Source organism: Heptranchias perlo, chromosome 10, assembly GCF_035084215.1.
Source record: "Heptranchias perlo isolate sHepPer1 chromosome 10, sHepPer1.hap1, whole genome shotgun sequence".
Lineage (NCBI taxonomy): Eukaryota > Metazoa > Chordata > Chondrichthyes > Hexanchiformes > Hexanchidae > Heptranchias > Heptranchias perlo.
Genome location: NC_090334.1, coordinates 46,093,560 through 46,117,613, shown reverse-complemented (window position 1 = coordinate 46,117,613; position 24,054 = coordinate 46,093,560). Strand labels below are relative to the sequence as shown.

The window sequence follows — 24,054 nt, the reverse complement described above, 5'->3', positions numbered from 1 at the left end:
TTGGTACCTCTGAGCAAATACCACTATCTTATAGGAGGAGTCCTATTGGTTTTGACTCAAAACAAAGGAATTGCGGGACAAAACTACTTCTTCCAGTTCAGAATGTGATCATTCAGAATCGCATAAAATTCTGTTGTTTTTTCCGGATGTTGCTCAATTTTGCTAAAATATTTACAATATTATGCAATTGTGGGGTTTATTTTAAACAAAATCTATACACCATAGTCATCTCAAGTGCAGTTTTAACCTAAATCTAGATTAATGCAAGCAAAAGGCTTGATAAATCCACTCGTGCTGTGGAGTGATAGAATTCGGGTTCATATGTGAGAGGTTTTCACTCCCTCTCAAATCAGCCAGGGTATCAGATTGGTGCTTCACCATAAAGATAGAGAGAAATTGGCGGACAGGTCCAGAGTTCCTAGTAGATCTTTATTATTCCCCTTTCCACCCTCCAACTTTCTTTTAAGGTAGTGGAATACAGTTCTATGGGTGTCAGTAGCCCTCCTGTCCCTCACCCAATGACTGCTCTTCATATGTGAGCTATTTATTTGTGGCAAGCTATTTATTTGTGGAGGGCATCAAAATTGAATCTGATCCTGTCCTTGCCGAAACATTTAAAAGGGCTCACTAGATATTTATCAGGTACACCAGTTAATTTATTTTTTTATAATTGTTTTTACCCTCTAGCCAAAGTGCAGAGATCAATGGTAACACCCTGACCATTGTCCTGGCTGAGATCTTCTAACTCTGTGCAAACTGGGGATCCAACCAGGGAGCTTCTGACCCCAATAGCTCAGTACCACACTACATCATGTATTTCCCTGCTAAGCCATCAGGGGAGCTAATGGATAGTTTATAAATCAACATTTCTAGATGCCTGGGTGCCGAGCGATTCTCTTTCGTCTTAGTTGAGAAACTTTAAAGAGAGAGTAAGGGACAGAAACCTGTAAGCATTTTGTCCTCTGCTCCCAGAAACTCCATACGAACAGTCGGAGGCCCAACTAACGTACATCACCTAAGTATCTTCAGATTTTCAGCCAGGGCAATCAGATGCTTACAGCATTGGCAAAATATAATGGGGCAGAACTTGCTCCCAAAATAATGGAGAGCTCAACAGGGTTCTCTGTTTTTAATGGCGAATTGAAGAAGCCATACAAAAGCAAGGAAGTCATAATGAACCTTTATAAAAACTGGCTGCAGTATTGTGTCCAGTTCTGGGCACCTCACTTTAGGAAAGATGTGAAGGTCTTAGAGAGGGTGCAGAAGAGATTTATTAGAATGATTCCAGGGATGAGGGACTTTGGTAACGTGGATAGACTGGAGAAGCTGGGGTTGTTCTCCTTGGAACAGAGACGGTTGAGACGAGATTTGATAGAGGTATTCAAAATCATGAAGGGTCTAGACAGAGTAGATAAAGAGAAACTGTTCCCGTTGGCAGAAGGGTCAAGAACCAGGGAACGTAGATTTAAGGTGATTGGCAAAAAAAACTAAAGGTGACGTGAGGAAAAACGTTTTAACACAGCGAGTGGTTATGATCTGGAACGCACTGTCTGAGTGGGTGGTGGAGGCAGATTCAATCATGGCCTTCAAAAGGGAATTGGATAAGTACTTGAAAGGAAAAAATTTGCAGGGCTGTGGGGATAGGGCGGGGAGTGGGACTAGCTGGATTGCTCTTGCATAGAGCCAGCACGGACTCGATAGGCTGAATGGCCTCCTTCCATTCTATAACTTTTCTATGATAAGTTCCCGCATTTGTACATGTGCACTAAAGTGCAGAAGTCGTGAACTTGCTCCTTTTGGTTCACCAGCGATTTGGTAGCTGCAAAATAAAGGGCCATCGCACGCAGCCATCATAGAAATCACTGAAAAATCGCAAACTTGCTCATCCGCCCAGCTAGAAAGTAACTAATTACATCACCAAACAGTTATGCTTAAAAATACCAGGTCTAAACTAAGTTTTAAGGACGCTGTTGGTCTTAATGACTGCCAAACAACTAAAAAATTAAATTAAAAAAATGTGGAGTCTCCTTTACTCCTTTTAATAGTTTTTGGTCATTTAATTTTTGATTTTTTTTTTTTTAACATTTTCTTCTTACTTATCCCTTCTGTCTCTTTTAATTCAATTATTTCTTTGGCTTTCTCTATTAAAAAAAAATTAAATTTTTATTTACAATGACTTCCAGAATACTAACTTTAAATGAATGAAGTCTGCTTGCCTGCTTGTGGGCATGACTTCTCTTCCTGTCAGATATTATGGTCGTGACTTCTATTCTCACAGACTGTTCCATGCGCATCACCTTACGCTGCTCAGAGGCTGGGTTGATAGCGCACAATTTTTTAAAGTTCAAAATCAAGCAAGTCACCACCACGAAGCCCACAGTAAGTACATTTGTTAATTTAATTCGCGGGAGTGTTGCCATGCCGCTCTGCGCAAGTTCTGGCCCACTATATCCAGTCTCGGGACTGATCTGTGGCCACTAAATCAGATCCTCAAGTTCTACATGTGATTAAGTAGTATATTGGGGATGTTTCAAAATTTTTATAATATCCACGTGAACTAAATAGATTAATGCATTAGTTGCTACCCTGTGGCATTGCTGGGGTTTGAAGCAAGGTTGCTATTTTCAAATAAGGTGGCACTTTGTTTAACCTGACCTGTCCTTTTATGTCTAATGCAATGCAAAAGTGGTCATTTTACACACGTTCTGAAGCCAGCTAGAGACTAATTTTTGAAGGACGTTTCTGTAGATTGGCTTCTATTTGTAAATTGCTAACCCCTTTCCCCAAACAGACATAATTCAGTCCCCATTTTGATGTATATTCTGTCCCTATTTTTGTGTAACTTGGATATTTATAGTTAAATATCAAAATATACAATGACTTGAAGCAGAGTAGATTTGGCTGGAGCGTAGGATTTTCTTTGCAGGATAGGCTGAGTAGCTAGCTAAGAGACACAACCTGAAGCATTACAACACTACCACAGTCATGATGGTGCAATTACAATGTGACAAGTTTACATAGGCAGTTTCCATTATAAATTTTGACATGGGAATTTATAATAGAAAAAGTTGATACAGAAGTGACAAAAACATGACAATAGGAAATAAGGTTCTGTATTACCAAATCACACCTTGGTCTCTTCCCCCTCCTCCTCTGCCACCTTGTTCCCCTTTGAGCACATGACCTTGTTCCATCCTTCTCTCCTTTAAATTCATCTACCAAGTCCCATTCTGAGTTTCTTCATGGTATCCTCACTACTTTCCCCCCTCAGCCTCTGCACTGAACGATGACACATCCTCAGTGATTTTACTTTTCATTCTCTGAATGTGGGCATAGCTGGCAAGGCCAGCATTTATTGGCTATCTCTAGTTACCCTGAGAAGGTGGTGATAGGCTGCCTTCTTGAATGACTGATACAGATTTCATACAACTGAGTGGCTTGCTACTCCACTTCAGAGGGCAGTTAACATTCAACCACATTGATGGTGGACTGCAGTCATACATAGCCAGTCCTTAATAAAAGGACATTAGTGAACAATTTGGATTTTTACGATAATCTGAGTGCTTTATAGTCACTTTTACTGAAACAAGCTTTTTATTTCCAGATTTTTAAAAACTGAATTCAATTCTCAAACTGCCATGGTAGGATTTGAACTCACATCTCGGCCTCTGGATCACTAGTCCAGTATATCCAACCAATAATGAAAACAGAAAATGCTGGTAATACTCAGCACGTCAGGCAGCATCTGTGGAGAGAGAAACAGAGTTAACGTTTCAGGTCGATGACCTTTCGTCAGAACCAGAAGAAGTCAGAGATTTAACAGTTTAGAAGCAAGTACAGAGCCAGGGAAAGGAGGAGAGGAAGCAAGAACAAAAGGGAAGGTCTGATAGGGTGGAGGGCAGAACTCATTCAATGATAAAAGGGATGATGGTGCAAGGCAAAAAGGGGTGGTAATGGGACAAGTAAAGAAACAAAAGATGGGTCTAGAGGAGCTGTAAATGGCAATAATGGAACCATAACCAGCACCTGCTGTCTGGGAAAAAATGGGAGCAGTGGCTATGATCTGAAATCATTGAGCCCGAAAGGTTGTAAAGTGCCTAATCAAAAGATGAGGTGCTGTTCTTTGAACTTCTGTTGAGCATCAGTGGAACAGTGTAGGAGGCCAAGGACAGAGAGGTCAGTGGGATTGGGGTGGAGAATTAAAATGGCAGGTGACTGGAAACTCAGGGTTCCACTTGCGGACTGAACGGAGTTGTTCAGCTCAGTGATCGCCCAATCTGTGTTTGGTCTCCCCAATGTAGAGACCGCATTGTGAGCAGCATATACAGGATACTAAATTGAAAGAAGTGCCAATAAATCGCTGTTTCACCTGGAAGGAGTGTTTGAGGCCCTGGACGGTGGGAAGGGAGGGGGTGAAAGGACAGGTGTTGCATCTCCTGTGCTTTGAAGAGGTGGTGCCGTGGGAAGGGGAGCGGGTGATGGAAGAGGGGACAAGGGTGTCGTGGAAGGAACTGTCCCTTCAGAATGCTGAATGGGAAGGGGGAGATGTGTTTGGTGGTGGGATCGCACTGGAGGTGGTAGAAATGATGGAGGATGATTGGTTGAAATGTGGAGGCTGGTGGGGTGGAAGGTGAAGACAAGGGGTCCCTCTCATGGTTCTGGGAGGGGAAGGGGTGAGGGCAGAAGTGCGGGTAATGGGACGGACACGAGGGAAGGTCCTGTCAACCACAAAACCAATTAATTACCGTACCCAATCTCCAACTTGCCCTCTCTCTACCCTCCCCTCCGACAAGTGTTAGGAGCTCATGGACACTTTCATTAAGATTCAGACCATCCATTCAGCTTCCTCTGCTACTTTCCATCTTCCTCTTGCCCATTAAACCTAGCCCTGATCCTGCATCCTTCTCTAGTTTCTCTCCTATCTCCCTTTCTATCTCTGAGTTCATCTTATCCTTGGGATTTGAGTCTGTTCTGCCATTCAATTTGATCATGACTGATCTGTAACTGAACTCCATTTACCTGCCTTTGTTCCATAACCCTTACCCAACAAAAATTTATCAATCTCAGTCTTGAAAATTTCAATTGACCCAGCATGCACAGCCTTTTGGGGAAATGAGTTCCAAATTTCCACCACCCTTTGTGTGGAAAAAGTGCTTCCTGATTTCACTCTTAAATGACCTAGCTCTAATAAGATTATGCCTCTTGTTTTGGATTCCCTCACCAGAGGAAATAGTTTCTCTCTCTACCTTATTGAATCCCATTATCATTTTAAACACATCAATTAGATCACCCCTAAACCTAACAAACTCAAGTGAATACAAGCAAGGTTTATACAATCTGCCCTGATAGTTTAATCCTTTAAACCCTGGTACCATTCTGGTGAATTTGCACTGTACCCATCCAAGGCCAATATATTTTTCCTTCTGTTTGGTGCCCAAAACAGAACACAGATGGGGTGTGACCAGGGCTCTACAACTGAAGCATCACTTTCTCATTTTTGATTTCCAACCCCCTTGAGATAAAGGCCAAAATTCCGTTAGCCTCCTTGATTACTTATTGTACCTATGCACTGGCTTTTAGCGTACATGAACACTTAAATCCCTTTGCTCCTCCAAAGCTCCTAGTCTCTCACCGTTAAGAAAATATTCCAATTTGTCTTCCTTGGATACAAACTGGAAAATCTCTCACTTCTCCATGAGACCCAGCTCCTGCTCCCTTGACCCCATTCCTGCTAAACTGCTGACCACCTAACTTCCCTTCCTGGCTTACATTCTAACTGACATTGTAAGTGGTTCCCTCTCCTTGGGTACAGTCACCCATCCCTTTCAAAACAGCAGTCATCAGCCCCCTCCTCAAACAACCCACCCTCGACCTCTGTCCTTGCAAAATACTGCCCCATCTTCAACCTCTCTTTCCAAAGTTGTTGAACGTGTTCCCACAACTCCCTGTTTGAATCTCGCCAAATCAGGTTTCTTCCTGACATAGCACTGAAACAGCCCTAATCAAAGTCACAAATGACATCTCTGTGACTATGACCGTGTTGCGTTATCCCTCCTCGACCTCCGAGTCTTTTACACAGTTGACCATACCATTCCCCTCCAATGCCTTTCCTCTTTTATCCAGCTCAGTGTGACTGACCTCACTTGGTTTCACACTCGCCTATCAAATGGTAGCCAGAGCATCTCCAGCAATGGCTTTTATTCCTGCGATGTGGAGATGCTGGTGATGGACTGGGGTGGACAAATGTAAGGAGTCGCACAACACCAGGTTATAGTCTAACAGCTTTATTTGAAATCACAAGCTGTCAGAGCTTTGCTTCTTCGTCAGGACTTCACCTGACGAAGGAGCAAAGCTCCGAAAGCTTGTGATTTCAAATAAAGCTGTTGGACTTATAACCTGGTGTTGTGCGACTCCTTACTTTTATTCCTGCCACTGTACCATTATCTCTCGAGTGCCCCAATGACCTATTCTTGGCCCCATCCTCTTCCTCATCTACATGCTGCCCCTCAGCGATGTCATCCTCAAACATGGCATCCGGTTCCACGTGTATTCTGAAAACACCCAGCTGTTCATCTAGACCCTTCCATTGCCTCTGTCCTGTCAAACTGCTTGCCTGACATCCAGTCTCATCCAGCCTCCCCCTCCACATCTCTGTAATCCTATCCAGCTCTTTAAATTTACACCCCCAACTCCCCCACAAAGCTCTGTTCCTCTAACTCTGGTGTTTTCCCAGCCCCCGCAACTTTGCCCAACCATTGGTGGTTGTGCTTTCAGCTGCCTAGACCCCGAGTGTGGAATTCCCTTCCTAAGCTCATCCACCTCTCTTCTTTAAAACCCACCTTCTCTAGTTAAACTTTGGGAAGTCTAAAGCCGTTCTCTTCAACCCCACCACAAGATCCACATTCTTGCCATTGATTCCATCCCTCCTCCCCAGCCACTGTCTCAGGCTGAACCTGACTGTTGGCAACCTCAAGTTGACCCTGAGCTAAGCTATCAACCATATATCCTCTCCATCACAAAGACTGCGTACTTCGCCTGCCTCCATCCCTGCTTCAGCCCATCTGCTACTGAAACTATCATCCATACCTTTGTCACCTTCAGAATTGAATATGGCAATGCCCTTCTGCCGAGCCTCCCATCCTCAACACTCTGTAAACTTCAGCTCATCCAAAACTCTGCTGCATCTTCTATCCTATCCTCCAAAGCTTCGTATTTAAAATTTGCATCCTGTTGCTTAAATCCCTTTGTGGTCTCCCCCTCCCTATCTCTGAAACCTCTTCCAGCCCTATAATTCCCCCCACCCCAAAACTCTCTGTTCCTCCAGCTCTGGTGTTTTCCCCTACCCCTGTGTCCAACCATTGGCGGCTGTGCCTTCAGCTGCCTAGGCCTACAGTGTGAAATCCCACCATAAATCCATCAGCGTCTCCATCTCCCTCTTTTAAGACTCTCCTTAAAATCTAACTCTTAAGACCAAGCTTTTGGTCAGTCCTCCTAATATCTCCTTCTTTGGCTCGGTGTCAATTTCTGACTAATTACGCCTCTTGTGAAGTGCACTGGGCCAATTTTCTACATTAAAGGCACTATATAAATGCAAGTTGTTGTAGACAGGAAGTAAGGGCAGACACAAGTTTTTCAATACATTTTAGATATGCCAGTGAATCTCCCATGGCAAAGCTCACAGTCAGGGCAATATACTTTTATAATGAGGGCTAATACGCCTTTCCAACATATCAGAGCACTTGAAGGATGGTCCCAGGATCACGAGAGGGTCCCATAGTCTGGAAGAGGGGGTGAGAGAGGAAGTGTCTTTGAGAAGCCGCTAGCATTGCATGTTGCCCAATTATATACATTCTAATTAATTATCTAAGCGTTGATCTGACAAAGGGTTATATACCTGAGACATTAACTTTTTTTCTTTTTCCACAGATGCTGTCTGACCTGAGTGTTATCAGCATTTTTCTGTTTCTTTTCAAATTTCCTATAGTATTTTTTGTTACCGCAAATGAGTTGGGGAAACTTCTTTATTTAAATAGCAAACAGTTTTTTAAATGTATTTCTGTATGTGCTCTTATAGGCTCAGTGCTGGAGAAGCCCTTTCCCTTTTTTTGTAACTTCCTGTGGGAGAGGAGCGAAACTTAGTGTTGAGACATGAATGAGGGAAAGAGAAACAGTGAAGACTGATAGGGTTGAACAGCCACCCAACTAAAGACAAGTCAAGACATGACCTCATTAGCAATTGACTTCCTATTGTACAGATGCAAATTGGGTATTACTCAAAGGCCAAGAAAAATATACATAAGATAATTAGCTTTGAATTGGTGAACGACAAATGGAGTCAGCCAGTCTAGGGAACAAAGATCACTCACATACAGGGAAGTCACACGTCACTCTAAACAGGATGCAGTGATCGGTGCAAGATCAAGCTTTGATGGGAGAAAACTCACACCTAATTGAGGTGAACAAAGACACAAAATCTTTGTAAGGAAATGGCTGTTTCAAAGCCAGTTGTCTTCAAGTGGAGTTTGAATGGCAGACAGAGTCAATGCGTCTGTATTAAGTAGGTTTCAGTAGTCGTGTCCAGAGTGAGGAAAAGGTAGTGTAAAGGGACCATGCTTTGGCTGTTAGGGGTGTACAATACTGAAGCTGCTGTCTCTACTTTACTGTACATCGGCTGTTAGGGGTGTACAATACTGAAGCTGCTGTCTCTACTTTACTCCACATCGTTCACCTGAGGAAGGAGGTAGCCTCCGAAAGCTTGTGAATTTAAAATAAAATTGCTGGACTATAACTTGGTGTTGTAAAATTGTTTACTGTATCCAGAGATAGGCTGGAATTAAAGAACACATATCTATGTTTGATTGTACCCTGTTTGTTGAACTGCTCTTAATAAAGATGATGTGGAGATGCCGGTGATGGACTGGGGTTGACAAATGTAAAGAATCTTACAACACCAGGTTATAGTCCAACAATTTTATTTGAAAATCACAAGCTTTCGGAGGCTTTCTCCTTCGTCAGGTGAATGTGGGAATCCTTGAACGTTTCGCATTTATATTCAGTGAACAATACCTGGTGATTACAGATAATCTTTCCAACTGCCCGTTGTCAAGGCAATCAAAGTGTTCAGACAGAGAGGTGTTACCTACAGGACCACCGAATATACAAACGGCCAGAACACAATTGCTCTTAATAAAGGATAGACTTTCTTTTAACTGGAAGTATTCTGCTTACTACAAGTACTCGTTAACATAGAAGACTACCACATCCGTTAACACTTAGCATGTCATCTCTCAAATTACCCCTAATTGCCATTCTCGGGATTTACCCTGAACCTCTAATCCTTTGAGTTTAGCTAGTAGCCTTTTGTGTACAATTTTGTTAAATACCTTTTTGAAATCTCAGTGCACCATGTCATACAGCTTCCCACACTCCAATTAGGTTGTCATGTCCTGAAAGAAGTTGTGGAGGTTGGTCAGGCAGGAGCTTCTCCTCCTGAATCCATGCTGACTGCTGTTAACTAGCTTGTTATTGTGCAGAAAATCCTCAAGTTTACTCCTGATCAATTCCATAATTTTGCACAGAATTGAAGTAAGACCAATGGGTTTCTAGTTATCTGTTCTTGTCCCTCTTTTTTAACATGAGCACCACATTAGCTTGTTTCCAATCTATTGGTACTTCAATGTCCATTGCCTCTCAAATCTCCTTCTACCTCCATTCCCAGTCTTTCTCACAGGCTGAAGTAAACTATTTGCAGTCTCTACATGTTTGACCCGGCTTTACACCCCAAATCTTCCCCATCAAAAAGATCTCTGCAACATTGCCTACCGTCACTCCTAATCTCTCTCATGTCAAACTATCTAAATGCAAGTTTTTAGTTGTATTAACTTTTGCATCATTTGATTTTCTGTGAAACACATTTATGTATTTATTTGCTGCTTTTTTTTTTCCTTTCAATATCATAATGTATGTGTTTCTTGCAGGTTATTTTTAAGGCCAAAGCCAAATATTCTCCAGAACTGAACAAATACAAGTGAGTACCATACAAGTAATCTTTACTGTAGCTATTTCCAGCAAAAAAAGAACAAGTACATTTTTAAAGTGCATTTTTGTTCACTTAAAGTGGCATTTTCGTTGCATTCTGAGAATAGCCTAAATACATACAAAAATCTGAATTTAGTTGCAACTGTAGCTGAATATATACTAAATAGGATGCTTGGGGTATTTTTGCTATGTATCAGAGCAATCTACTGCTTTTGTGCAATGGATGGTTACTAACAAAAAGAATGTTTTATTCATTACAAGCCCTTGTGACACTGTTTACTAAATCAAGTTTCTGAAATAGAATCTGTATGAAGCAACATTTAACTAATGCAAATTATATTTATTGGGGTTAACTCAAACTATAGATGTGAATACAATAAGCATCCTCTAAATACATTTCCTTAAAATGTTTTCAGGATTCCACTACGACTGGCATTCTTATTTGCTAGCATTCTGTTTCTGGTGGTGAACTTCACATGTGCGGTGCTTGTCCAAGGAAATGTGCCAGAAAACCAGTTGAAATGGACTGTGTTTGCTCGTGTGCTCATCAATGACAGCCTCTTTGTGCTTTGTGCCATTTCATTAGCAGTGTGCATCTTCAAAATTGCAAAAATGTCATCGGCGAATGTATATCTTGAGTCAAAGGTAAAAGTCTTTTTTTTTCCTTGACTGAGTTTTTAAACCAAGTGCACAAAATGTTTTGGTAAATGAACAGTCTGGGCTTATTAATTATTGTGAGTAAATTTGTTTCTTCTAGCATCTAAGGTTGCCTGTCTGCCATTAGGGAGTAAAAAAGTTTTTTTTTTAAATAAATTAGGTTTGTTAGATTGAAAATGTCAATCCATCTGGTTGCATTACTTGTTTGTACCTTCAGCTTTGATTTGAAGTTTATGCTGTTTTAGCGACACTCAAATACCTTTTCAGTCATCAATAAAGCGGCAGAAACTTTGAATCCAATTTGCAATTATTCCAACTGTGTGGATTTCAACAGATTTAATGTTTGAATGGGGGAAAAATAGCCAAAAGTCACTTAATGTTGAGCCCATGTAGGGAGCAGATGGGATTTTCATCCAATGGGTCCAGGTCACAGAAGTGAACCGTTCCACTCGGTATCCTAAATATTACAATAAACATTGTAACCACTTTTGTTTTATCTTAACAGAAATTGTACTGTGACTCCAATGCTGTTGTTTAGTACCCTGGCCACCTGAAAGCTGTTGTGGTTGAACTTTGAGAAATGTAATTTTTAATCCTTACAGACAGCAGGACAATAAATTTATGTTCCTTTTCAGGGAACTTCTGTTTGCCAGGCCACTCTTGTGGGTGCTGCGGTGATCCTGCTTTATATATCAAGGGCTTCCTATAACTTGGTGGTGGTTTTCATGGCTCCAGAAGATAGGCCCAGTTCATTCAACTATGGCTGGTACAATGTGTCAGACCAGGTAACTGTATATGAGCGTGTTTTTCTTTTTAGCAGTACACAGTTGGGCCTCTTTTCAACTGAAAACTTGTAGTGCTATGTGGCATGTTGTATGTAAGGAGTGAAATCATTGTTAATTCACATATATTTCACTTGCATTTCAGCAATGAATTACTGGGGTTTAAGGTAATTTTAGGAGTTCATTAAGAACATAAGAACATAAGAAATTGGACATTAGAAATTGACATTAGAAGCATACTATACCCACAACTATTTTATCTTTGACATTTAACTTTCTATTCATGCCATTAGTAATAGCTAATGTATCATTTGGCAAATACACAGACTGGAGTTACAATGCAGGATTTACTGAATTGAGATTAAATGAATCTAAACAGGGCAGTTGTTTTTCAACAGTGTAATACACAATACAGGCTTGTATTTGCAAGCTAATTCAATGCATGTGGTAAAAATTCAGAGTCAAACAATATGTGCAACATTTAAGTTCTTTTTAGTGAAATTTACTCAATGTGCTACTAGCTGTAATATTATAATCCTTTAGTCAGTCTCACTAGTTCTGTTTTAATAATGTAATGTCAGTTGATTTTGTTTTTAATCAGATGTTTCTAGTTGTCTTTTTCTTGAATATGTCCCATTGAATTGATTTACTATTGTATTAAGCTGCATTAACATCTGCTTTACAGGCTGATGTTGAAAAAGTCAGTGACCAAGCTTATGTGGCGTTCGGAATCATTCTTTTCCTTTGGGAGCTATTGCCTACAAGTTTGGTGGTGTTTTTTTTCAGGGTGCAGAGACCAAATCAAAATCTGGTATGAAATTGTGATGAAATGTTCTCTAGTGTTTGTTTTTAACAAATCTAAATATATTGTAAGACCATGTGTCTCAAGAATTTTATTTAAGTGCTTTCATAGGTAACACTTAAAAAATTTTAAATGTTCTCCTCTCCTGAAGGATGTATTAGGAACAGGAACATAAAAGCTGGGGTAGGCCATACAGCCCCTTGAAACCTGTTCTGCCATTCAATTAGATCATAGCTGATCTGTACCTCAACTCCATTAGCCTGCCTTTGTTCCATATCCCTTGATGCCCTTACCCAAAAAGAATGTATCGATCTCAGCCTAGAAAGCTCCAATTGACCCAGCATCCACAGCCTTTTGGGGGAGAGGATTCCATTTTTTTACTACACTTTGTGTGGAAAAGTGCTTCCTGATTTTAAGCTATAATTTTAAGATTATGCCCTCTTCTTCTGGATTCCCCTCTCCAGAGGAAATAGTTTCTCTGTATCTACCCTATTGAATCCCTTAATCAATTTAAATACCTCTTAGTTCATCCCTCAACCTCCTAAGCTCGGAGAAATACAAGCCAAGTTTATGCAACCTTTTCCTATAATTTAACCCTTTAATCGCAGGTATCGTTCTGGTGAATTTATTCGTTCATGGGATGTGGGCGTCGCTGGCGAGGCCAGCATTTATTGCCCATCCCTAATTGCCCTTGAGAAGGCCAATATATCTTTCCTGTGGTCTGTGTAATAGGGGTATATTACGGACCACCTAATAGTGGAAAGGATATAGAGCAAGAAATATGTGAGGTGAGTAAAGGGGCTTAAAATAATAATCATGGGAGATTTTAACTACCCCCAAATAAACTGCCGAGAAGAGGTAGGTAAAGAGGTACAGGGAATGGAGTTTTTACAATGTGTGCAGGACTCTTGTCTTACCATGCATGTAAAAAGCCCAAGAAGAGAGGAACCACTGCTGGATCTAGAACAGATACAAGAAGTAAGTGTAGGGAAACATCTAGGACAAAGCAGCCTGCTTGATTGGCACCCCATCCACCACCCTAAACATTCACTCCCTTCACCACTGACGCACTGTGGCTGCAGTGTGTACCATCCACAGGATGCGCGACAGTAACTCGCCAAGGCTTCCTTGACAGCACCTCCCAAACCTGCGACCTCTACCACCTGGAAGGACAAGGACAAGGGCAACAGGCACATGGGAACAACATCACCTGCACGTTCCCCACCAAGTCTCGCACCATCCCGACTTGGAAATATATCGCCGTTCCTTCATCGTCGCTGGGTCAAAATCCTGGAACTCCCCTCCTAACAGCACTGTGGGAGAACCTTCACCACACGGACTGCAGTGGTTCAAGCAGGTGGCTCACCACCACCTTCTCGAGGGCAATTGGCGATGGGCAATAAATGCTGGCCTCGCCAGCAATGCCCACATCCCATGAACACTTTTTTTTAAAATCGCAACATAATAAGGTTTAAGATAGAGATTGAGAAGCATATTACGTAAGACAAAGACCAAAATAATAAATTGGGGGAAAAAAGTTGATATTAAGGGGATGAAAATGGAACTAAGGAAAATAAACTGGAAACATTTACTGACAAGAAATTAGAACAGCAGTGGGAAAACGGTGATCAATAGAGTCCAGGAGAAATATATCCCACTAAAAAGCAAGAACAAACTATTCATCCATGGTGTGTCTTTACTGGCTAAAGAAATAAGGGCGAAATTGAAACTGAAGAAAAAGGCATACACTAAGTACATAGACAACAAAGGAGAGGATGACAAAAGGGAATACGAGAAGATTAGGATAGAAGTCAAAAAAGCAATTAGGAAGCAAAGAAAAACTAGGAAATTTAAATTATCATGGAATATAAAAAGAAATTGTAAAATATTCTACAGACACATAAATAACAAGAAAAATCAGGAGAGGGCTCGGGCCACTAAGGAATACACACAATTAACTGATCATTGATGTGTTAGATGAAATAGGGAGGGAGGAGGCTCATGTGGAGCATAAACAGGCATGGACCTGTTGGGCTGAATGGCCTGTTTCTGTGCTGTACGTTCTATGTAAAAAATTACAGGTAATGACAGCAGAAATATTAAATAATTACTTTGCCCCAGTATTTACCAGGGAGACTAACAAGGTGGGCATGACATTAGAAGAAGAGATCAAAAAAAATGTAAAGACATTTAAGATAGAAAGGGGGGATAAAACCTCTGGTCCGGATGGATTGCATTCATTCACGTTAAGAGATTAAAGAGATAGCAGAGGCACTATTACATATGTATTAAAAAATCACTAGAAAAGGCAGTAGTGACACCTAATGTGATTCCTATATTTAAAAAGGGAGATAGAACAAGTCCAGGAAACTGTAGACCAATTAGCTTAACGTCGGGGTAGGAAAGATAATGGAATCTTTACTCCAAGATGTAATAGAAAAACATCTAGAAACCGAAAATATAATAAAGAATAATCAGTATGGGTTTCAAGAGGGAAGGTCATGCTTGACCAACCTTATTGAATTCTTTGAAGAAATAAGAGTCGACAAGGATAATGCAGTAGATGTAATATATTTGAATTTTCAAATGGCCTTCGATAAGGTACCGCATAGTAGACTCATGAGGAGCAGGGATAAGTAAAAGAATAGATAGCAAGCTGGCTACAAAACAGAAAACAGAGTGTTGGGTTTAAAGGAAGTTACTCAGACTGGAAAAAGGTGAGAAGTGATGTTCCACAGAGATCAGTGCTGGGACCACTGTTGTTCACAATTTACATAAAACAATTTGGACTCAGGAATCGGAAGTACAATTTCAAAATTTGCGGACACCACCAAATTGGGGGAGGGGTGTAGTTAATACTGAGGAGGACTGTGACGTTAATAAAATTGCAGAATGGGTGTGTAATTGGCAAATTAATTTCAATATAGATAAGTGTAAGGTGGTACATTTTGGTAGGAAGAATGAGACCACATACTCCTTGGAAAATAAGTGTCTAAATGGGGTAGAGGAACGGAGGGATCTGGGGGTACAGATACAAATCACAAAGTAGTGGCGCAGATTAATAAGGTCATTCTTTTTTTTAAAAAAAAAAGCAAACCAAGCACTGGGGTTCATTTCTAGAGGGATAGAATTGAAAAGTAGGGAAGTTATGTTTAACTTGTGTAGCACCTTGGTTAGACCACACTTGCAGTACTGTGAATAGTTCTGGTCTCCATATTATAAAAAGGATATAGAGGCACTGGAGAAGGTCAAAAAAGATTAACTAGGATGATACCAGAACTGAGAGATTATACCCATCAGAAAAGGTTGAACAAGCTGGGGCTCTTTTCTCTAGAAAAGAGAAGACTGAGGGGTGACCTGCTAGAGGTCTTTAAGATTATGAAAGGGTTTGATAGAGTAGACATGGAGAAGATGTTTCCACTTGCAGGGGAGACCAGGACTAGGATAGTTACTAATAAATCCAATAGGGAATTCAGGAGAAACTCTTTACACAGAAAGTGGTTAGAATATGGAACTCACTACCACAAGAAGTAGCTGAGGCAAATAGCATAGATGCATTTAAGGGGAAGCTAGATAAACACATGAAGGAGAAAGTAATAGAAGGATATGCTGATAGGGTTAGATGAAGGAGGAGGCTCGTGTGGAGCATAAACACCAGAATGGACCTGTTGGGCCGACTGTGCTGTACATTCTATGTAAAACTACTTGCAGTACTCCAGATGGGGTCTGACCAAGGCTTTATGCAATTGAAGCATCACTTCCTCACTTTTGAATTCCACCCCCCTTAAGATAAAGGCCAAAATTCTTCGATTATTTTTTGTACCTTTACACTAGCTTTTAGTGATTTGTATACGTGGACACCTAAATCCCTTTTTTCCTCTGCTGCTCCTGGTCTCTCACCATTAAGAAAACATTCCAATTTGTCTTTCTCATTGGATGATCTCACACTCTTTTCCCCCCACCACCCCCCTACTTCCACATCGAACTCCATCTACCACAGTTTTGCCCACTCACTTAGTCTGTCTATGTCCCTTTTGTAACTTCCTGCTCCCACCTATACAACTTGCTGTGTTTCCTAACTTGGTGTTATCTGCACACTTGGATATACAACTCTCTATTCCTTTATCTAAGTCATTAATATATATAAAAGCTGAGGCCCCAGTACAGATCCATGGTGAACACCACTTGTCACATCCCGGCAAGCAGACAATGAACCCTTTATCCCTACTCTGTCTCCTACCTCTCAACCAATTACCAACCCATGTCACAAGGTTACCTCCAATTCTGTGCACACTCATTTTTTGCTGCTAATTTCTTGTGCGGAACCTTCTCAAATGTCTAATGGAAGTCCTTCCAGATAGCATCCATAGACTCTCCCCTATCCACCATGACCAATTCAAAAAATTCAACTAGATTAGTCAGCAGTGACCTACCCTTCACAAATCCATGCTTGACTCTCTTTGATAACTGATACTGATGATAGATTCCAGTAACGCCCTCACAATTTATGTTAAACTGGATGTTCTGTAGTTACTTGGTTTCTCCCTCCATTTTTAAATAATGGAGTGGCATTTGCAATTTTCCAATCCAAAGACACAATTCCTGAATATAGAGAGCTTTGGAAAATTATAATTTATTGCGTCTGCAATCTCCTCGCCTATTTATTTTAATACCCTGGGGTGGAAATCATTGAGGACTGGAGATTTGTCTACCTAAAGTGCAATTACTTTCCCCATTGCCATTTTTTTTTACTTGTAGTAAATCCACTAGGCACCTCCCCTTAACTTATTTTTAGGTTCCTTTGTACCACTGGTATTTTGTTCTCTTCCACCATATGAAAATACATATAAAGTATTCATTTAACGAGTCTGCCATTTCCTTAGTATCCATTATAGTCTTGCCTACATTTGTCTTTAATGGGCCCACATTCCCATTTACCCCTCTCTTATTTTTTTGCTGAGAGATTTCATATCCCTTGCAAGTTTATTTTTTAGTCTAGAACTAGAGGGCATAGTCGCAGGATAAGAGGTTGGCCATTTAAGACTGAGGTGTGGAAGAATTTCTTCACTCAGGGTTGTAAATCTTTGGAATTCTCTCGTCCAGAGGGCTGTGGATGCTGAATCGTTGAGTATGTTCAAGGCTGAGCTCGATAGATTTTTGGACTGTAGGGGAATCAAGAGATATGGGGATCGCGCAGAAAAGTGGAGTTGAGGTCGAAGATCAGCCATGATCTGATTGAATGACGGAGCAGGCTCAAGCGGCCATATGGCCTAATCCTGCTCCTATTATGTTCTAATATTCCCTTTTTTGCATCTCTTAATACTTTCTTTGTATCCCATTGTTGCTTTTTTTGACCTCCCAGTCTGCTGGATTTCTACTTTTTCTTGCATTTATGTAAACCTTTCTTTTAGCTTGATATTGTCACTTTTCTCATTTGTTAACCATGATTTCTTAACTACACAAGTGGAGCTTTTGCCTTATAGTGCCTTATAGTACTGGTTTTGTATTGTACCAAAAACTTCTTTTGAATATTTCCCACTGTTTGTTTGTATATTTACCCATTAGCAGTTCAACCAAATTTAATATTAATGTTTTCTCATCCCTTTGAAGTTTGCCTTACTTAAATTTAAAATTTTGGTTTGTGACTCACCCTTCTCCCTTTCAAACCTAATATCAAATTCAGTCGTATTATGGTCACTGTTTGCAAGATGCTCCCTTACCGTCAGATTGTTAGCTATTTCTGGTTTGTTACTCCAGTATGGCTTGTTCCCTTGTCGGTTCTAAAGAAAGAACTTAGATTTATATAACACCTTTCACAACCTAAGGAAATCCCAAAGCAATTTACAGCCAATGAAATACTTTTGAAGTGCTGTCACTAATATAATGCAGGAAACATGGCAGCCAGTTTGAGCACAGCAAAATCTCTCAAACAGCAATGAAATAAATAACCAAATAGTCTGTTTTAGATATTGGTTAAGGGATAGATATTGGCCAGGACACTGCGAGAACTCCCCTGCTCTACTTTGAATAGTGCCGTGGGCTCTTTTATGGCTACCTGAGATGGGAAACTGGACCTTGGTTTAAAAGATGGCACCTCTGACAGTGCAGCGCTCCCTCAGTACTGCACTGAAGTGTCAGTCTGGATTATATGCTCAAGTCTCTGGAGTGGGGCTTGAACCCATGGCATCCTGCCTCTGAGGTGAGATTCCTATTACTGAGCCAAGGCTGACCCCTTCTAAAACGTATTGTTCCAGAAAATTGTCCCCAGCCTGCCCACATTCCCTGCTGGTCTTTTGCTCACATTTGTTGACTTGCTGTGAATTTTCCCATCCCATCCCCCTAACTAGCTTAAATCTTTCCCTACTGTCCTATTTACCCTTTTCACAAGTGCACATGTACCTCTCCTCTGGATTAGGTGAAGGCCATCCTGTCTGTACCACGTTCCCTGGCCCCAAAAGTGGTCCGAGTGCCCCAGGTATCTGGTGAATATTGCTTATGAGCAAGTTTGAGATCTCCAATAATTTAATAACTTTTTGTTCCTGTGTGTGCAAACACTCTTGGCAAAAGAAAGTTGCACATACTTGTAGATCAGATTTAAGGCTGGCTTGTGCTCATTGCAAGCACATCTGCAGTTTTGCCTCTGAAGTTCCCTTAAGTAACATTTAAGAATGCCTCTTAAGTAACATTTAAGAACTTATTAGACAGGTCACTTTTGTATATTCTGCCTTTAAAGTAACCTCACTTGTTGCCAGTCCATAACAAAATCGGCACTGTCGTTCATTAGTCTTGCAGCACAATATATTTTATTCACAAGATAATTGCAGATGACAAAAGCCAGTCAGCCCATCTTAGTATGTTATTGTACAGCAGTTTTTTTTAAAGCTGACTTGTGTACTTCTAAAATGTGGCCATTAAGGAACAGAGCAGTTTTTTTTAAAATCAGTATTCCCATTCTGGTTGTAACCTACATTATTGTGCATCTTTAGTATTGTTCAAGTTGTGAAGCATTTTAACTAAGAGCTTTTATTGCTAAAGTACATGTTGTATCAACATTGTAACAACTATGCAATGTTATTGGAGTTTAAAACAAAAAGTAAATAACACTTTTCAATCTAATTAAAATAGCATACTATTAAAGATTGACTTATTTTTGAAACACAGTCACGTGCACAATAGAAAGAAACATTTTTTAAATGCTCACTTTAGTTTTTAGTCTATAATTTTCATTTGGTGCTAACTATAAAACATAACGCGAGACTGATTTGCACTTTTTTGTCAATATTGCTTTTGGTGTGGCTGTTCAGTCCTTTTTATGTCAAATTTCATGATTGAATACAATTAATCCTGTTGTAACTTTGTCATATGAAAATCTTTTATAGGGATCAGGTGGAATGATCAACAGTCACAGTTTCAGTTCCAGGGCATACTTTTTCGACAATCCAAGACGGTATGATAGTGATGATGATTTAAGTAGAAGCAGTGGCTCTAGAGGAGAGAGAGGAAGGTGGGTGAAACTGGTTTCCAGAGATGGAGATCTTCAAATCCTTTACTATTTGACACTGATGAAAGTGCAGTAGTAGTAGCCTTTTCAAGAAGCATTCCTGATGAGGTAGTGGCAATTATAACCTCCATAACAGCATTTTACAGCTAACAATAACTTCTCTTTAAAATCATTTATTGTGGCAGAAGAAACTAAACAAAGAAATACTCTTTAGTACTATCATCTTGGAGCCATGCGACCATAGATAATTGTCACCGCATTCCTACATGTTTTTTCTGACTCCGCTTTTACAGATTGTGATCCTGGGTAAGACTTATTTGGTTCTGTCATGTACTGGACAAGTCTGGCAGAATTGGCTTAATGTATTTTGCAAAAAATGTCCTCCTTATTCCTCTGAATCACTTTAAGAACAAAAATGTAAACCAGTTTGAGGAGATGATGCCTTTTTACATTAAGATGTATGATGTTGTTTTGGTAATTCTTCAAAATTTGCAGTTTGAGCCTGTATAGGGACAAGTTTTCTCTCTATCAGTTGCCAAAATGACTCCAGTCACAATGTATCTAATTAAATCTGACCTCTGAACTTTGACAATTCCTGAGCTATTTATTGTGTTGAGTTGACTTTCTCTACAGCAACAATTACAATTTCATAATTACCTTGGTGGGGGACACAGTTCAAATTTTCAAAATTTCAAACTTTTGCTTTTTTTCATTCCTGACCAATAAGAGTAATCTTAAATAAACATATTTTCATGTAAAGTAAATTCTTAAAAGAATATATTTTCCCAACCAACCCTGTTTGCTCATGGATATGGCTTCTGGAGCTCTGTGATGCTGTAATTCACAGAATAGCTGTCAGTTGTCACCAAGTTGATCATGTGACAAAGTACTAATGTCAATTTTCAATAAAATTCCATAAAAATAAAACTGGAAAAAATAAAGCTATTGATTTAACATGTAGGGGGAGAAACCCCACAAAGGAACTAAAAGCAATCCACTTTCGGGCCTATATCCCATCATTTCCAATGTTACAACTCTGCTTGAAAGGTCTCCTGACTAATGGACTATTGGCAACCACATCAAATCCACTAAGAACAAGAATGTAGCGCACACAACAGTTTAAAAAGAGCATAGGTGTGCAGCAAATTCATTGAACATGGACCTTTTCTGGAGAGTGATTTAGGTTGGATCAGAGCTAATTTGGCAATTGATATAAAGAGGAAACTGGCCTACACTGCCTCAAATTGCACGTTGAGAAGGTAAGTAGGTTGAGCTGAAAAAGGGACAGGCTTGTGGGACCTCGTAGTGATTGTATGATTGGTTTAAACAATTGGACTACATGAGTAATGCAGTTTTGAGCATTTTTTGCCAGTCATTCAGGATGTTACAGCATCACCAGTGTGATATTCTATTTATATAATTTTGTTTAATTTTTTTAAAGTACAAAATAAAAACATCTACCTTGTTCCTTAAGTGCAATTTGTACTGGCATTTGGATCCATTCACTGTGCACAATTGCGTTTCTGTCCTCAGTGCCACAGCAAATTAACAAACTGATATCCCAACTACACTATCCAGTATGGCAGAGTCAAGGGGAGAGCTTGCTCATTGTGCATGGCCTGAGAAAGAATCTTCTCTTGAATTGACAGTATCTAGAAAGGAGAGTGAGGTAGCAGACCTTTGTTCATGTGGACTTTTCTGGAGAAGCCGCTGCTTTGGGCCACAAACATTTTCCTCCCATCACTGGTTTGCATGGGTTGTGAAGTATGCAGCAAACTGCTGGTTAAGTTTGGGCTTGACACTCTTGGTATCTGTTTAGCTCTGATGCTGACAGCAAATAAACTGCAGTGAGTGAGGAAGCAGTAGCAGCCACTTGCAGTAGGATTAGTCATGATTTGCAGTTATACACGGAGAAAGACTGGAAAGGTAGGGAAGAAATGGAAAAGATAAACTAGTAGGGAGAAAATTAAATCTAAAAAAGCAAAAATATTAACTGATTACATTCCATATCCATAGATTAAAAATTCATTAAAAACAGTATACAAAAGACGTGAAATAATTTAAATGATCTAGAGTTCACCAACTTAATTTGCTTCCAGTACATATGAACATAAGAAATAGAACAGGAGTAGGCCAAATGGCCCCTCTAGCTTGCTCTGCCATTCAATAAGATCATGGCTGATCTTCTACATCAACTCCTTTCCTGCCCTATCCCCATATCCCTGATTCCCTTAGTGTCTAAATATCCATCGATCTCAGTCTTAAATATACTTAACAACTGAGCATCTACAGCCCTCTGGGGTAGGGAATTCCAAAGATGTATAACCCTCTAAGTGAAGAAATTTTTCCTCATCTCTGTCCTAAATGGCCGACCTCTTATCTTGAGACTATGACCCCTAATTCTAACTCTCCAGTCAGAGGAAACAGCCTCTCCGCATCTACCCTGTCAAGCCCTCTAAGAATTTTAGACGTTTCAATAAGATCACCTCTCATTCTTCTAAACTCCAGAGAATATAGGCCCGTTCTACTCAATCTCTCCTCATAGGACAACCCCCTCATCCCAGGAATCAATCTAGTGAACCTTCGTTGCAACCTCTCTAAGGCAAGTATATCCTTCCTTAGAAAAGGAGACTAAAACTGTACACAATACTCCAGGTGTGGTCTCACCAGAGCCCTATATAATTGCAGCAAGACCGCCTTACTCTTACACTCCAACCCCTTGCAATAAAGGTTAACATACCATTTGCCTTCCTAATTGCTTGCTGTACCTGCATGTTAACTTTCTGTGATTCATGTATGAGGACACCCAAATCCCTCTGAATACCAACATTTCTTAATCTCACCTTTTAAAAAAAATATTCTGCTTTTCTGTTCTTCCTACCAAAGTGGATAATTTCACATTTCCCCACATTATACTCCATCTGCCACCATCTCGCCCACTTACTTAACCTCTCTATATCCCTTTGGAGCCTTTTTGTGTCCTCCTCACAACTTACTTTTCCACCTAGCTTTGTATCATCAGCAAACTTGGATACATTACACTCAGTCCCCCCATCTAAGTCATTGATATATATTGTAAACACTTGAGGCCCAATCACTGATCCTTGCGGCATCCCACTAGTTACAACCTGCCAACCTGAAAATGACCCGTTTATTCATACTCTGTTTTCTGTCCGTTAACTAATCCTCAATCCATGCTAATTTATCACACCCAATCCCATGAGCCCTAATCTTGTGTGGCACCTTGTTGAATGCCGTTTGAAAATCCAAATATACTACATCCACTGGTTCCCCCTTATCTACCCTGCACCCTCAAAAAACGCTAATAGATTTGTCGAACATGATTTCCCTTTCATAAAATCGTGTTGACTCTGCCTAATCATATTATGATTTTTCTAACTGCCCTGTTACTCCATCCTTAATAATAGATTCTCTACCACTGATGTCAGGCTAACTGGCCTATAGTTCCCTGATATATATATATATATATATATATATATATATAAATCTCAATCTCTCTCTCTCTCTCTCTCTCTGTGTCCCTGAATAGCGGGGTTACATTTGCTACCTTCCAATCCACGGGGACCGTTACGGAATCTAGGGAATTCTGAAAGATCAAAACCAATGCATCCACTATCTCTGCAGCCACCTCTTTTAAAACCCTAGGATATAGGCCATCAGGTCCAAGGGATTTGTCAGCTTTTAGTCCTGCTAATTTCTCCAGTACTTTTTCTTTACCAATTTTAATTGCTTTAAATTCCTCACTCATTAGACCCTTGGTTCCTCACTATTTCCAGTATGTTTTTTGTGTCTTCTGCTGTGAAGACGGATACCAAGTAATTGTTTAACATGTGTGCCATTTCCTTATTCCCCACTGTCTCTGCCTCCAAGGGACCCATGTCTACTTTCGCTAATCTTTTTACATACCTGTTGAAACTCTTATCTGTTTTTATATTTCTTGCTAGTTTGCTCTCATATTCAGTTTTCTCCCTCTATCAATTTCTTGGTCATCCTTTGCTGATTTCTAAAAAACCCTCCCAATCCTCAGGCTTATTACTTTTTTGGCAACATTGTAAGCCTCTTTTAATCTAATACTGTCCTTAACTTCTCTAGTTAGCCATGGTTGGATCATTTTTCCTGTGGTGTTTTTATTCCTCAAGGGAATGTATATTCGTTGAGCATTATGAATTATTTCTTTAAATGTTCATCATTACTTATCTACCATCAAATCTTTTAATCTAATTTCCCAATGTACCTTAGCCAACTCGCCCCTG

At 40.1% G+C, this 24,054-nt stretch overlaps 1 protein-coding gene across 3 annotated transcripts in view; it reads left to right on the top strand.

Annotated features, from left to right (window-relative positions):
* gpr137c (G protein-coupled receptor 137c) overlaps nucleotides 1–24,054 on the top strand; it is a 39,837-nt gene that overhangs the window by 6,114 nt on the left and 9,669 nt on the right. For 2 of the 3 annotated variants that reach the window (XM_067991618.1, XM_067991620.1), the window contains exons 2-6: nucleotides 9,978–10,027; nucleotides 10,455–10,683; nucleotides 11,331–11,480; nucleotides 12,163–12,288; nucleotides 19,659–19,783. In XM_067991618.1, the coding sequence (XP_067847719.1) occupies nucleotides 9,978–10,027; nucleotides 10,455–10,683; nucleotides 11,331–11,480; nucleotides 12,163–12,288; nucleotides 19,659–19,783 (680 nt within the window). The remainder of the gene's footprint in view (nucleotides 1–9,977; nucleotides 10,028–10,454; nucleotides 10,684–11,330; nucleotides 11,481–12,162; nucleotides 12,289–19,658; nucleotides 19,784–24,054) is intronic. The other variant, XM_067991619.1, reaches the window with a different exon arrangement.